General features: G+C 46.5%; 1 protein-coding gene across 6 annotated transcripts in view; it reads left to right on the top strand.

The window, feature by feature from the left end:
* FRYL (FRY like transcription coactivator) overlaps positions 1-16803 on the top strand; it is a 3055992-nt gene that overhangs the window by 2421233 nt on the left and 617956 nt on the right. For all 6 annotated transcript variants that reach the window (XM_069631694.1, XM_069631695.1, XM_069631691.1 and 3 more), the window contains one exon: positions 12790-13391. In XM_069631694.1, the coding sequence (XP_069487795.1) occupies positions 12790-13391 (602 nt within the window). The remainder of the gene's footprint in view (positions 1-12789; positions 13392-16803) is intronic.

A 16803-nucleotide genomic window follows, 5' to 3' on the forward strand; every position in this document is an offset into this window, starting at 1 on the left:
CACCCCCCCAGTATACAGGGACGGACACAGTGACTATGGATGACGGCGGCGGCTTCTCCCCCAGACGAAGTGGGGTCATTTCACATCATGGTCACCTGTGAGTCTGAGCTCTTCCAGCTGATGATAGAAGAGACCAAGAAGGAATGTTTGGTTGCCAACGCTCTGAGGATTGTGTAGATACTTTGCCGGTTGGATTTAACCCATTAACAGGGCAACCAGAAAAATTGCAAATGACCTAATGCTACACACATTAGCCCTGATTGAAAAAGGCAGTGCTCTGCCGAAACACGTGTCTCAAAATAGGGCACACTAAATATATACTTTATGTTTCTAAATTACTCTGTGGTGACGATCTTTGTACTGGTGCTGCCTACCAAGTGGAGAAGGGACCCAGTTCCCTCTACTTGTTCAATTTCCTAATACGGAGCAAGGGGTAACCTCTGTTACTTCACTAGGCAGTCGACAGCATTCACTGGCGCGGGAACACAAACAAGTTGATATACCAAGACCCCCATTTTGTGAACAAGAAGGAAGGTTGCCTTTACCAACAATGTGAGGCCAAGAGGAAGACCATTCTGGCGGTGCCTCTCCTGGACGACCTTTGGGATGAGGGCCTGGCGCTGATGAGAAACCCAGCCTCGGCCCAGGTGAAGAGGGACAGGCTGGAAAAGAAGTACTGGGTGCCAGAGACCGCACCCAAATGACTACGGTCGCAGCCTTCCCCAGTCCCGTTGGTCTCAGCGGCTGCGAGGAAGAAGTCTTCTAATCCATCCTCTTCATCCTCCGTTCGCCCATCCAGCAAGGGGAAGAAGTTGGACACTGTGGGTTGGAAAGTGATCTATTTGGCGGCGACGACAGCCAGTCAAGGCAGCAAATGCGCTTGCGATCCTGGTCTGATACGACAGGGAGCTGTGGTATAAGATGGCCCTGCTGCTGGAATTTCTCCCTGACGACAAACTGCTTGATGCACTTGAGATCCTCCAGGAGGGCGAGGTGGCATTGGACCATGCCATCACAGTGTCCCTGGACAGATGGGGAACGGGGTCTGCCTCTGTCATCGAGGGTTCTGGACGTGCCCATCAACAGGGACAACCTCTTTGGGAAGGCCATTAACGAATCGTTATAAGAAATTAAGACTGACGTAGAGACAGCCCATGCATTTGGAACGCTTCCGCAACATCGTCGTTTTTGTGCCTCAGGAGGGAAATCGGGCAGGTCATCGAAGGGTTTTGGCAGTGATTCATCTTCGTACACCAGCCCTCCCATTCCACGACCCGGGAGGCCTAGAGGAGCCGTTCCAAGGCTTTTGGAGGTGGCGGTCGTCGTCCCTCGCAAGGTGGCATGCAGGCCCGAAGCAAAATTAAACCGGCTGGGATGTCGGGCCCCTACTTTGCACCCCAGTGGGAGGCTGGCTGGCATGCTTCGTCAGCGAGTTGGAAAGAATCCCCACCTACGTATGGGTGCTGGACGCTCTCGCCAATGGGAACACTCTAGAGTTCCAGCAAAAGTGTCAGCGGATACCACTGGTGGCCCGGCAGGAGCAGCACATCCTTCAGCTCCTGCAGAAAGTATGCACCAAGCTAAAAAAGGGGGTGATAGAGCTGGTTCCAAAGCGACTCCAAGGCTCCGGAGTTTACTCTAGATACTTCTTGGTAAAGAAGAAGACCGGGGCTATAGGCCCAGTCTAGACCTGCGCTGCCTCGACAAATACCTCAAGTCCCAAGAATTCAGGATGGTCACGTTGCAGCACATGCTCAGCCAACGAAGGAAAGAGACTTCTTGTCACTGGATCTGGAGGACGCATACTCCCATGTCCCCATTCACGAGAAGAATCGCAAGTTCCTGCGCTTCGTGGTGCAGAAAAGGCACTTCCCTTCAGACTGAAGTCGGCGCCCAGGGTGTTCACGAAGTGCCTGGCGCTAGTGGCGGCTCTGCGTCTACAAGGGATGCATGTGTACCCAGCTTCTGACAGATCTTGGGTTCTCCGTCAACTATCCAAAATCCTGCTACATGCCATCGCATAACGCGCTATTCCTGGGGGCCAGGCTCAACATGGTCTCCTGCCTGGCGGCCTCCTCGGAAGAGAGGATAGTGGCCATGTTGGACAAGGTGCAACGGCTGTTGGCACTGAAGACCACCACGTTACGGACCATAAAGTTGCTGCTCGGCATGTCGTCGTTCATTTACCAGATCCAACTCTGCAGGTTGCAGATGCGACCCCTTCAGGAATTCCTGGACGATCTGTGGATCCAGGTGTCCGGAAGCTCGCAGACAAGATTGTTCTTGACATGAGTTCCGTCGAGCGATAAGGTGTTGGTGTGTGAGCTCCAACATCGCCGGGGGTGCAGATTTTCAGAGACCCCCATACCAGGAGATAGTCACCACAGACGCTTCCCTGGAGGACTGGGAGGGATCATACCGGACGTCTCCACCCCAGAGGCCTGTGGCTACCACAGGAGAGGGATCTCAACATCAATGTCGTGGAGCTGCGGGCAGTGTTCTGGGCCCTCAAGTCATTCCTTCCGTCCCGCAAGGGCAATGTGGTGAGGGTCTACACAATACTACCACAATGTTCTACCTCAGGAAGCAAGGGGGTACCAGATACCCGCTGCTCTCCAGAGTGGCACTAGGCCGTTGCCCAAGACATGTTCCTTTTCACTTGGCAGGAGTCAAGAACACCATCACCGACTCCCTCAGCAGGGAACTTCAACGGGATCAAGTGCACAGCCGCTTCCTCAAATGCGACATTGACGAATTCCAAATGCCAAAGATTCGCCAGCAGGTCCAGTCGAGGAGCATGGGGGACACATTCTCCTTACCTTGGGAAGGCCCGTCCCTATACACGTTCCCTCTGTTGCCTCTCCTGCTGCGAGTCATCAATCTACTCAAACGGTGCTGATGTAGGATAATCCTCATCGCCCTAGCGGGCCGAGGAGGATTTGGTACTCGGATCTTCTCAGCCGGTCGGCGTCACCCCCGGTCAAGTTGCCAGTGGTTGCATATCTGCTTGCCAGAGAAGGAGGTGCAGTCCTACATCACGACCCAGGATCGCTGAACTTGAAATATTGGCTTCTGCAGCCTTAGAGTTCGGATGGTACGAGCTGCCGGCAGACTGCAGAGAGGTCCTTGCCGGGGACAGAGCGTTGTCGACTTTTCAGTGCTATGGACACAAGGGTAAACGTTTCACAACGTGGTGCTGGATGCTGAAGATCAACCCTCTGACGGTCTCGACTCTGCAGATTCTTCCATACTTGATGTCCTTGGCCAAGACGGGGCTGGTGCACGCCTCTTTCAAAGTGCCTCTGGCGGCTATCTCCCGCTACACCAGGTCTCCAGAACGGTCTTCTCTTTTGTCCCACTGTCTAGTCAAGGAGTCCCTCAAAGGACTGTTTTGATCGTTCCTGCCGGTAAAGGCACCTGCCCCGGCGTGGGAACTCAACATGGTGCTGACTATGCTCATGGGGGCTCCCTTCGAGCCTATGCATCAGGCCCCTCTCGAGTTCCTTTCGTGGACAACGGCTTTTGTCATGGCCATCACCTCTGCCAGGAGGGGTAGGTGAGATCCAGGCCCTTTCCTGCATACAGCCTTATCTGATGCACCCCTCCTTCACGCCAAAGGTTCAGTCGGAATTCCACCGCAACAAGCCTTTGGTGTTGCATGTGTTTTTTCCAAAACCTTTTTCGCCAGCTGAAAGGACTTTGCACTCGCTGGATGTGGCTAGTGCGCTGAAGTTCTATGTGGCATGCACGAAGAGTTTCCGGAAGACATCTCAACTATTTGTGATCTTTTGTCCTATGAACCAAGGCTTCTATCTCCAGGTGGCTCTCCAGCTGCATCACACACTGTCACCGGTTGGCAAACAGCTGCTTGGCCGTCCGAGACCCCATTCCACCAGAGCTATTGCTGTAACGCTGGCAATCCTGTCTGAGGTCCACGCACACCTTCACAAGACTCTACTGTGTTGACAGGGATTCCAGAGAGGAGTCCAGGATTGGCCAAGCAGTGCTACGCAACCTGTTCGCTTGAAGTTGATCCTGTTCCGGAGGGAAGAGTATTTGCTTCTGTTGAGCCTTGCCACTTCCTGTGGTTGTGTAATGTGGTACTGCTATGTATTCTTTATTCATTAGCATGTGAATCCATGCCCCACCCCATGCTTGAGAAGGAACAAGTTCCTTATCTGTAACAACTGTTCTCCAGCATGGGTCTGGCATGGATTCACATGCAAACCCTCCCTCCTGCCCCTCTGCGGCTCTTCTTGGTCATACTGACATTTTGCGTGCTACCAAATCCTGAAGATGGCTGCCAGAGGAGGGGCTTAGGGAGAGGGCAGTCATTGGCTGGGGCAGTATGACCCAGAGCTCAGTGGTTGGATTATAGGAGAAAGACAGTTTGTAAGTGAAAGTGAAACTGTTTTTTCTTTTACAGAGGATTCCCAGCCTGATGACAGGAAAGATATTCATGAGCATGTGAAACCATGCCAGAGCCATGCTGGAGAACAATAGTTAAAGGTAAGTAACTTGTTCTTTCTGCTACCTTAGCCTCAGGTAATGATTATAACTATTGTGTCTCTGAGAGGTTGGGGTGCTCATCTGAGCAGACTGTGGTCTCTCTAGGAGTCTCGGGAATACATCAACTTGCTGGCCCTGGTTGCATTCCTCCCCTCTGTACTGATCTGATATGCCTGCCCATATGACCTCACACACAATGACGTCCTGAGTGGGCCAACTCTGATATATTAGTTGAGACTGCTGTGACAAACTAGACATATGCATTTCGTGTAGTGTAGAAATGTATCGAAACACATTTTAATGCACTTGCTCCACGTTTAGTCAAAGGCCTGTAAAATAAAAAAAAATGCAATTTATGGCTACATACTGCGAGCAGGCATAGCCTGCAGCAAAATGATTTATGATCACCTTGCTGTTAGTTTTGCTTGCTAGAGAGATGATGTGACAGAAAAGCTGCTTTCTGGAGCCGAGCGTAAAGCTGCAGCCGGACCGTTCTGCTTTAACTGCCTTTCTTAGACTGCATGAGCTGAGAGCTGAAAAGGTCAAGGTACCAATATCCAAGCTCCAGAAATCCTCACTAGAAGAGAGGTCAGACTCTGCGCAACCAGCTTCTGAAACAAATATTGACATTTCTGTCTTACAGCTGCCATTTTGTCAGCAAAATTAAATAAATAGGCCACATCTAGAGAGAATGTGGCACACAGACGTTTTATTTGGATGGTGTGAGCCTGTGTTTCTGACCTGTGAGCTGGGGGTTTGGGCAAAGATTCTAAGACAGGAAAAGGCTTGGGCCGATAGAAAGGAAGTAGTTACCCTTGGCTTTTTTTCCTTTTTTACATGAGTAACAGTGGTACTTGCTTTGCAGTATTTAGATTGGGTGTAATGTAAAAGGCAGAGAGAAGGAAATATGGGGTTGTAATATTATATGCATTCAACCTAGAAAACATTTCCTTGTTCTCACCAATGATATTTTATGTATTCTTTCTGATGTCTGAGCTGTCGGCCTGTTACGTCCAGATGGCTGTTTTAGCTTCTTGTATGATGCACGCACATGCTTTGAGAAGATCATGATTACATTAAACTGCATTGTATATACTCTTATCAAGTGTCACTCATTTATGCAACAATTCAGAACGGTCATCTTAAACAAAGGGGGCTTGAGTTCAGTCGCATTTCCTAGCATTTGTGTTGAATCATGTCTTAAACAATGGGCCATATACAGATGTGCAAAGCGCTAGCACAGATGCATAGTTGGTTGTTGGCATGAACAAAGACTGATGACCATGACCCATCAATCACAGCCCTATTTCTGGGGTTCAGATCCTTGGCTCTGGTTCTCTCCTATCCAAAAATAGGACATCACATCAGTACAGGGCAAGTCTATGCAGGTCCTGATGGACAACACTGTGGTCATGCTCTACCTCGACAAACGAGGCGGTGTGGGATCCTTGCCACAATGTAGAGAAGCAATGTGCCTGTGGTTCTGGGCTCTAGAGAAAAATGTATGCCTGAATGCAGCTCCCCTTGCCGGAACAGAAAATGTCACGGCTGATGCTGTGAGCGGACAGACTACAATCTCACATGAGGGGGACGGTTTGACAGGAAGTCCAGAAGAAGATTTTTTTTCACAATGGGGAATGCCTCAAGTAGACCTCTTTCCTTCGAGTATTAACAAGCAGTGTGGGCTCTTCTGCTCCATGGAATTTCTTCACAGCTCCATGGAATTTCTTCGGCAGGGACCTCTAGGTGACGCTTTGAGGGTCAACTGGAGGTACGACCTTAACTATGCGTTCCCACCAATCCCTTTCATGCCACTGGTCCTTCTGAAGACTGCGCCTCTTCAGGTCCTCCTTGATCCTAAAAGCTCTGAACTGGGCTCAGAGCACGTGGTAACCAAAGTAGCTGGAAATGTGCATTTGCCCTATCTTGTGCCTTTTGCTTAAAGTGGATATGCTCTTCCAGTTGGAGGGGTGGGACATCCAACCGAACTTTAACAGTGTGACCCTTCATGCTTGGCTGGTGAGCGGCTGAAATACAAGATGGTGTTAGATGATGTCTTGGATATACTCCTCTCAGCTCCGAGACCTGCCACCAAGTCTATGGCTGCAGATGTTGTACATTTTCAGCTTGGTGCTGGGCGAAGGATCTATACCCTTTTCTTCCTGCCCCATTTCCTCATTTTGGATTTTTTGATGTCTGACTCGGACATATCTGCAGATCGACACTGTGAAGAGGTATCCGGCTGCTATGTCATTCTTTAAAGGACCCTCTAGCAAGTCTTTATTCACAATTCCCACTGTTCTGCAATTCTTATGGGGATTGTGCAGTCAGTTTCCACCATGCAAGTTTATGGTTCCGGTGTGGGATTTGAATTTAGTTTTGCTGTTTCTTATGGGCCCTCTGTTTGAGACCCTGCATTCATGTTCTCTTAAATTCCTCACCCTTGATTGGAATCGCTTTCGTTAAGTGGGTGAGTGAGCTCCAGGCATTATTAATCCTCCATATTTGGTGTTCTCCAAAAAGCTGGTGGCATTGAGAGTCGGACACTCCATCCTTCTGAAAGTGGTCTCTGTTTTTCCTCTCTTTAAAAATCCATCTTCCCGTACCTTTTACTCTGTTCCACCCTTCAAGGGCAGAACAGCGATTTCATTGACGGGAGCCAGTGCAGGCTCTCTGCTACTATGTTTCTCGGATGAGGGACTGCAAGAAATGGTACCTATTAATTGTTCATGCTGGTGCTGTGCTGGCAGGGCTGTGATCAAACATATCCTGTCTAGTGGGATCATTCTTTGCATCTCGAAATGCTTGATCTGGCTGGGTAAGATTTGCCTTAATGTCTTTGGGCTCATTCTATCAGAGGTCTGGCTGCCAGCTCTACCCTGCAGTGGTTTTGGTGGGGGAGGCAGGTGGGTGCGAGTGCACTTACATCTGTACAGGCAACCTATACCATCGCCTCAGCCAAGCCATATCTACACCACCTTGTTGCAAAACCTTCCCTGTGGGTCTTCATGTCTACCCAGCTCGCGTTCTGTTAACTTTGCCACCATTCTGTCTAGACATTTTGCACATCCTAGCAATGCGTTGCTTTTTGTTGCATCTGCAGCATTCATTCATTCATTCATTCTGTCATTTGTTATAGCACCTTTCACTATAATTGTGGTCCAATATGCTTTTGGTTGATCCCCTTATGAGGGGCTGAGTCAAAAAATGTTAGAGGTGTTATGCGTGTGTGCATTTCTGCCATTAAATTTATGCAAGGGTGGCAAAGCCCTGCTAATCACCCATGCCTACTGGAGTGTGTGTGGGCGCAGCGGAGTATACTATGGACTAAAGGGGGGGGGTTGTCTTTAAGGAGATCGTTATGTGGGAAGCTACAATTCGAATGTTTGTCGTTAACAGTAGCTTTATTCTTATGGCGATGGTGATGTGCAATAGTGGTTGTGTTATATGTGAGTGCAAGCTGTGTGGTGTGAGCCCGTGCCTTCCGTGAAGATGCGATGGTGAGCTGTGCGACTGGCATGGTAAGGCTACCTCACACAATTAGGCTAAATGCAAGATATGGCTCACTAACTCAAATTAGCTAAAAATATGAAGAACCTAACACACACCTTTTTGAATTTTCATGGCCCTCGAGACCACTTTGGAAACGCACACTGCTGTGCCCCTTAGCAGGCACAATAGGTTCTTTCCAGTTAGCACTGCAGGTCTCTCCTTTCTTGACGTGACATACCATGGCCCTCACTTTACCACCATTGGCTGTTGCTGCACCGAGGTCATGCACCACATATTCTCTTCCCCCACGAGCGTTTTTTGGCATTTACTTTTTTCACATGATTAGATGTTAGTTCCATAACCCTGCCAATCATGTTGTTCATGCAAAATGTATGTTTGCTAAGAACGAGCTTCAAGTTTGTACATGGATTTACTGTATAGTTCTTCTCCTTCATCCCCTGAACCCTCTGCTTTTTCTGCCATACAACCACATCTAGCCATTTGGTAATGATGTGTATAGCTGTTCTCCCGAAGCTGCACATACATGTGGAACTGTGCTCATTGAAGAAACTGTGTCCTCCTGGTGTTACAAATTAGAACTTGAACAAGTCCTTCGAATCCTCCCAATTCATGGGGGTTCACCAGGATTAGCAAAATATTATTCCGTGAGGTCTAAGTTTGTATGATGAAAGTTCTTTTATGCTGGAGTTAGTTCTTTCTCAAGCATGAAATGTCAATTAAACTGGAGACCAATACCTCAGACCTTTCTCAAGCACTGGATAGCCTTGACTGGGTAGGATCCCTGACTCCCCTCCCTCGGCTTCCTAGCAGCGCAAAATTATTTTGACACTCAACAATGCTAGCCGCGGTTAACCTAAATGCATGTGGTAGCCAAAAGAACTGCTTATCCATGCTTGCTGCATTTTGTTTGTATGGTAACCCACGCACGTTCTTTTGAGCAGTCACAGTGACCTCTTCTATGATCTCGTTTACTTCCAAGAGAAAATGGTGGAGGATAGTCGGGCTGCTTCATTCTATGGTCACCCTGTTTGTTCTGTTAGGTGTTTCCTGAGGCTTGTAACAGCAATTCCTCCTGTGATGTCTTTGAAGCTCCGCCTCACGGCCTGACAGGCCTAGGGTTCATATCTGCAGCCCCCACCCCCTGAAGTGCTTGGAGCTCCTAACGGCTCCACCTGTAATGTAGTCTGGCCCTGCCTCGGGCCTGACGCACCTCTTCTGGAGTACAGCATGCACAGAAGGCCTTTGTGTGTTCAGTCCTAACAATCTATCACTGGATCCATTGATTTCAGGCAGTCTGACGAATGTAGCGGGTCTGCGCTTGGTGGGGTGCCTGTTAGGGAGAATTCTCTTATAAGGCTAATTTCCCAAACCTAGTGAGTCCCCCAGCAGCTTTGCTGGATTTTTGGGGTTTGTTTTTTTCTCCTGCTAAAAGTGAGACTCTTTTCCTCCCACTCTTAGGCATGATTTGAGATATGTCTTTGACTCTTTGTGTGCTTATGGGCTATGGGGTTTTCTTTTTACTCCATAGGGTATCATCTATTTTTTATGTGTGTGTTACACAGCACCCGCAGTGCAGTAACACAGGGGTGTCATAGTGACCCCCAACATAGACTCCATACCCTGGGACTGACTACTGTCTCCCAGGGCATGTAAAATCACCATTGACTTTACTAGTCCAAAATTGTGAACAGAACCAGTACAAACCATCATATTGTGGAAGTACTGGAAGGGGTTAATTTGATTGTGCCTGGGTCTGTTTTCAAGGGGGAACTGTCCAGTTCCCCCTCGTCGAGTTTCTGGCTGGTGGCAGTGGGTACCACGCGAAATATTCCACCGGAATATTCTCTATGGGATTTTCCCATTGATTTTAAACGCACCACTTTTTGGTGCAATGTTAAAGATACCGTCGGTTTATTTATTTAATATTAAATCCACGGTTGGATCTTTTTGCCAGAACTCTTTTCTAAAATGGCGTTCATGTCCGTCTTTGGGACTCTTACCAAGGCCGAGCCCTTTGTTCCACTTTTTGGCGGGCTCCTCCACAGAAGCCCTCCAAATGGTGCTACTCTGTCTGGGTTCCACAGGATAGGTGGGGAGGGGAATTGGCACCCTGGACTGCGTTGCCTTAGCAACTCAAGTCGCACTCTATTCTGATTGGCCCAGTGGTGAGCCGCCCGGCTCACCACTTAGCATGGTGAGTGACAGCTAGGCTGTTGAATGGGGGGTTTTCTACATAAAAGCAGGGCCTTTGGGACTGGAACTTGAGAAGTTGCCACAGGACCTAAGAATCCGAAGAGGGAAGAAGCTGAGCCATCTGCAACGACGACACCACCGGTGGAGCCCTGCTGCAACGAATTCACCACTTTCCCAACGACAAGAGAAGATCTTCTGCTGGACGAGTCTTCTTCCTCTGAGCTGGTGGGACCTACCAGTTCGCCCTTTCGCCTTCCAAAGACGTCTCTTGGTCGAATCGCCCGTGCCAAGCACCCGGTGGCCGGATAGCCAAGCTTCACCACTTTGACCACAAATAAAAGGAACGCACCCTTTATCGACGAACTCCGCGGCTGGTTTCATCCCTGTGCAGTGCAAGGACTCCCGTTTCCTCCGCGACAAGATCCTTTCTTCCCCTGGTCGAAACAACGAATTGCAACCACAGCCAGGAACAACCAATACCGCTGGAGCTTCCTCTCTCTTTAAGGTACTGTGCCCTGCCTGGCCTCCCTTTCTTCAGTTTGCCCAAGGTGACCCTTAAATCCTTGGCTTTCCAACTGGGTTGGCCCCAGACCTTCTAACTTTACCTTCTTGAATCGCCCCAACCTCTTCTGAACATTCTGAAAAGACTTTTAGTGCATTTTAAACCGTGTGATCCTGGCCACATTTCGCTTTGCTCCATTTAAAGTGGGCCTGGCCTATGAACTTTGGCTCTACAGTATATACTGCCTTTATTCCCTTGCAGAGAAGTACTAAAAGTGTTGGGACTTTTTTTATTTCTATGCTCTGCCTTTTTCTCTCCCTTTAACTGAACTATTGGAGTGCCATCAGGTTATGCGCTCACATCTGTTTTAACAAATCGTGGGGTTTTAACTCTGACTTGTCTGATAGTTATCAAGGGAGGTGTGTATACTTTACCTGACTGTGTTTTAACTGGCTTTTGATTTAGAGTGCTAGTATATTGCCTAAAGTGTGTTTTTAAATAAATAATTATATACTTTTTATACAAAGCTCTGGTAAGTGTTTGTTTGCTCTACTGTGTTTTTAGCATAATTGTGTATACTCTATATACTGCCCTACTCTTCTTGAGATAAGTCTGACTGTTCAGCCACAGCTACCAGGTAAATTTGGGTGGTGCAGACTGCTACTAATTGTGTTTACTGCTTACTCCTGTAGTCTTAATCTTTTTGCAGTGTTCCCCAAGGGAACGGCACAGGATTCTGCCTAACAGTGCCTATATGCAGTGGTCGAAGTGGGCGTGAGAAGTTGGAAGCAGTGCTCCTCTACTTTTTTTTAGTTATTACGTTTTACTGTTCCTATACTTTTATTTAAAAAAGAAACCGTTCCGGAATGGTTTCTTTTTTTTTAATTATTATTAAAATTATATAGTTTAAATATAAACATTTCATTTAAAGATATTAATTCTAAAATTTGCATCAACTGATTATCAAGTGGACAAAAGAAAACAGAAAAAAGAGAAGAGAAATGGAATAGACATCAGAACAGTGAATCAATTACGTTACTATTTCAGACGATCAAGTTGTCAAGTTCCAGTATATTATGAAGAAATTGGGAGATTGTGAAAGTTAGTTTGTTTGCTTGGCCGTTCATTAACATAGACCATCTAGTTTCAGCATCCACCTGCTGCGCTGAAATTTCGAAAAAGGCACCAAAGAGGGCTCTCTTTTGAGCGAGAGCTGGGCATAGCATTCTCAAATGTTATGTTTCCGGTGTGTCAAGATCTTGGCAAAAACTGCAGTTTTGCTCCGTGAATGGTATTTGTCTAGACATAGCCATTTTGAGTCGTGTTAGGATGGTATTCAAGCGGATTTTCAAGTAGCTGTCTCGGATTTTATGATCTGGAAATATAGACAAATCATTGGGGAGTTCATTGATGGCCCGTATGTCGTCTGAAGATTGATGATTCATACGATACACATTGCTTTCTCTTTAAAATAAAAGTGTAGGAAGAAGTTGAAACTTGCACTTTCAGTGCAGTGCACTGAACGTTCGCTTTAACAGCCGGTGCATGTGTTTGGGGATTTTTATAGTGCGTGGGAGGGTTGTGTGGTGATGGGGGTTTGTGGGGAGCGGGGGCAGGCCAGTAGGGAATATAGTTCCACTACTTCTTTTTCGTACACTTCGACCACTGCCTACATGGGGTTTCGTGAACAGTGTCCGTGGTCCCATGGGGTTCCCTCATTGTCAGAACAAAGCAATTTCATGGTAACTTGGATAAGGTAAGTCCACAACCTGTTAAGCAGCATAATTAGCACTGCAATGGCTTACATGCTGTATGCTGCTCAGGATCTAACTGCCAAGAATATAACACATACCGTACAGAACATAAAGTGCAACATAATACAAGCTACAACTGTTTTCTTTACAGCTTTGACACCTTGAGCTTTATGAATATATATTTTCTGAAAGTTGAAGCTTGGAAGATCTTTTCTGCCAAGGGGGAAGAGTTGGAGTTTTAGTCTTCTAAAGATTGCATATAAAATAGTTAATTTCTTCTGATAAGTAATATTTTCTTTTCATTCTGTCTTCATTCAGCACTGTGTACCATGACCCTGTAATGGGAAACAAGAATGCAGCGAATAGAAAAAGCACTGGACAGTTAAACCTAAGCACAAGTCCCATAAACAGTGGAAACTATTTTGGAAATTACAGCAATGTAAGAAGTAACTCTTTGAGACTGAGTTTGATGGGTGATCGAAGAGGCGACAGGCGGAGGAGTAATACACTGGATATTATGGATGGCCGGATAAATCATGGGGGTAGTTTAGCAAGGACTAGAAGTCTTTGCTCTCTGGGGGGAGCCGTAGATGTGCAGCCCACTACTGATCCTACTAATCTGATGGCTACGATTTTCTGGATTGCAGCATCCTTGCTTGAATCAGATTATGAGTATGAATACCTCCTGGCTCTTAGGCTGCTGAATAAACTGCTTACTCACTTGCCTCTGGATAAACCAGACAGCCGTGAGAAGATTGAGAATGTTCAGAGTAAACTAAAATGGACTAACTTTCCAGGCCTTCAGCAGCTTTTCCTGAAGGGCTTTACATCTATTTCAACGCAGGAAATGACAGTTCATCTGCTCAGCAAACTTATTACTGTGTCAAGGAACACTTTGGTGGACCCTTCTCAATTAGCAGGTACTTTTTTTGTGAATAAACATGTCTTGCAGTTAAGAAAGAGTAACTATATATGTATAACTTTTGCCTTTTGTTTAGGGTTTTGGTAAACTTACAAATTTGAATGGTAATTGTAACTTTTCTACATCCGTTGATGAGCATTCACATACAGTTTAGAAGTATATATTTTTTTAAGGTAATGGTAAACATTTTACTTTTCTGTATTGTATTTTACTTGTCATTTCTACACATCTTAAAGCAGGGAGGATGAGAGACCGAGGTGAAACTGGCACCTTTTCATATATGCTGTGCTTGTTCTGCAAAACCTAACCTCTTTCTTTCCCTTCCCTTGCCTTCTTTTCTTTTTTTATGGTAACATAATAAGACTTTGCAGGCTTATCTCTTTCAGGTGACTGTTTAAGCAAAACGTTCTCATTAGCTGTCCATTTCAATCACACATCTCAAGTGTTAATGGCACCAGGGCTCCACATATGTGCTTGCCTTCCACTAGCACTCACTACCACCCTCCTTATTTCCTACGGTAGCACCTTTTGTCTCTGTACAATCATTACATTCTCCCATTCAGGATTCATTATAAGCTATGAAGCCAATCACCAAAGGGTGCTATTCTGTACTGGAATGTCCACTTTCCACCGTAATCCTTTGCTGTCAAGACTTTAAGGAGATTGATCCACACCCTAAAGCACCCACTTTCCATAATGCAGCAGAGGTGGTTTGGGTATGTTTTGCTGCATCCATTAGTTTTTATTTTTGTTTCGCCCTCTGGCTCCTTAGGATCGTTTTTTCATTCACGCCTGTCAAGTCTGTGCTCTAGTGATATTAAGTGCTCTCTCTCTCTTTCTCTCTCTCTCTCCCTCCCTCTGTCCCTCTGTCCCTCTGTCCCTCTGTCCCTCTGTCCCTCTGTCCCTCTGTCCCTCTGTCCCTCTGTCTCTCTTTCTCTCTCTTTTTCTTTCTTTCTCTTTCTCTGAATCTGACCCACATGTGCTGTATTTTCAGAGCCTGGTTTCGGAACACTCATAGCCACATTGTGCTCTCAGCAATACTATTGTTTAGGTTTCTTAGCAACAGACTATGTCTTTGCTCTTTGGGTGGTCCATCAAAAAAACTCCAACAGTTTGTCCTGGAGTTAGTTGCAAGAAAGTAGTGGTTACCAGCAACCTACTGGTAGGTCCCCTGTATTTTCACAACAGCTACCACTAGCAGGAGATCTTTACTTTCTTGACAGAGCCTCCAGAATATTGGGAACGGGTAGCTTGGACAAGGTGCTGTCAAAGGTGGTTCCTCCGAATGATAATGTCATTGTTTACATGTCACTCTTTTGAGGTGCCAGTTAGGTCTAATACATGTCTACACCCTTTCATTTTGTCCAGGTCCTTGGCCCATATGGTTAACCAAGGCGGCCTGGAACACTGCAAGTTAAAACCTGGTACTGCCCTCTTATGTGTGCAGCCTCCGGCTTTCTGTAATATTGGTCAGAATAAGTCTGTTTCAATCAGATTCAGAACCTCACAGGTACACATCTAAACACTCTGGAGTGTGCATCTTTGCCATCAATCTTGAGACTCCTCAATTTGGTTCCGTAAAAATGTCAGGATTCATCTTCCCCCTTCTACAGATCCAAGAAAGTAAAACAAAACCTCTTCTGTCAAATCTGTGGGGACTCTGGTCCAAATGACCTTGCACAAATAGCCAAGCTCTTCTGCTCTCAATATGTTAGGTAGCTCAACCACTGACTGGTCCCTTTGCATCTCGTTCCATCATAGTTGCATTTAAAAGATCATAGATGGAACAAGATCCATGGAATAGATTTGTGGCTTTACTAAGTGGTGACAGACTGGGCAGAATTGTCAATTCTCTGAAGCGGTTATACAAATTTAATCAGAGCTGCTTCTTCACGGTTCCATCCCACCACACCCCATTAAAAGAAGCAAAGTGAACTCTCCTTTCACCTCATCCTGCTCTTCCTCTCCTTCCTGCTCCTCCTCCTTCCTCCTTTGATTTTGGAGCAGAAAACTACATGTCTGCTCTGTTCCACCTAGTTGATGCACATGACTCTCGAGGTGATGTTATGAGTGGCATATATGGAGATGGCAGTGCTCCATGACTTCTTCCTTTTTTGCACTGTCAGAATGCTGATTCTTGAACATATCACTGCTATTGCTTCATTTTGCCCTGTGTCATCTTTTCATCGAAGTACTTAGGCTTTAAGCCCTACAAAGATTGCATGAAGACCATTGTTATGTCTGACATCTACATGGAGGATTCTGGCTCCTGTCAGTCTCCACATCCAACTGCTATGAGGAACTGTTGGGGATAATTATCTGTTAAGGCTAATTTCCCAAACCTAATGAGTCCCCCAGCAGCTTTGCTGGATTTTTGGGGTTTATTTGTTTTTCCTGCTAAGAGTGAGACTCTTTTTCTCCCACTCTTAGGCATGATTTGAGAATGTCCTTTGACTATGTAATGTGTTTTATGGGCTATGGGGTCTTTTACTCCATAGGGCTTCATGTGTTTTTGGTATGTGTGTTACACAGCACCCTCAGTGCAGTAACACAGGAGTGTCATAGTGACACCCAAACATAGACTCCATACCCTGGGACTGACTACTGTCTTCCAGGGCATGTAAAGTCACCATTGGCTTTACTAGTCTCAAATTGTGAACAGAACCAGTACAAACCATCATATTGTGGAAGTACTGGTAGGGGTAATTCGATTGCCCCTGGGTCTGTTTTCCAAGGGGGCACTGTCGAGTCCCCCCTTGTCGAGTTTCTGGCAGTGGATACCACGTGAAATATTCCACCGGAATATTTCCTATGGGATTTTTCCATTCATTTTAAACGCACCACTTTTTGGTGCAATGCTAAAGATACCGCCGGGTTATTTATTTAATATTTATTCCCCGGTTGGGTCTTTTTGCCAGGACTCTGTTTTAAAATGGCGTTTGTGTTCGCCTCTGAAACTCTAACCCAAGTCGAGCCCTTTGTTCCACTTTTTGGCGGGCTTCTCCACAGAAGCCCTCCTTCTCCAGCAAAGCCCTCCTTCTCCAGCATGGGGTCTGGCATGGATTCACATGCTCATGAATATTCCCCGTCGTCAGGCTGGGAATCCTCGGTAAAGAAAAATCAGTATCAGTTTCGTTTCTGATCTGTCTTTCGTAGTAGTAACCAATCACTGATCTCTGCGTCATACTGACCACAGCCAATGACTGCCATCTCCCTAAGCCCCGCCTCTGGCAGCCATCTTCAGATTTTTACCGCACGTTCAAGTGTTGGGAGTCCTCGTGCTTAGCTCTCGAGCTTTTGCTGCGTGTTTCGCGCTTTTTCAGGTGAATTTTCACATTTTTTCGGTTAATCGAGCCTCAAGCTCCACCGTTTCTACTTCCGTTAACGGGTACCCGTTGCAGGATTTTCCT

The sequence above is a fragment of the Ambystoma mexicanum genome, chromosome 6q (genome assembly GCF_040938575.1).
Source record: "Ambystoma mexicanum isolate Mex_15411 chromosome 6q, UKY_AmexF1_1, whole genome shotgun sequence".
In the NCBI taxonomy this organism is placed as follows: domain Eukaryota; kingdom Metazoa; phylum Chordata; class Amphibia; order Caudata; family Ambystomatidae; genus Ambystoma; species Ambystoma mexicanum.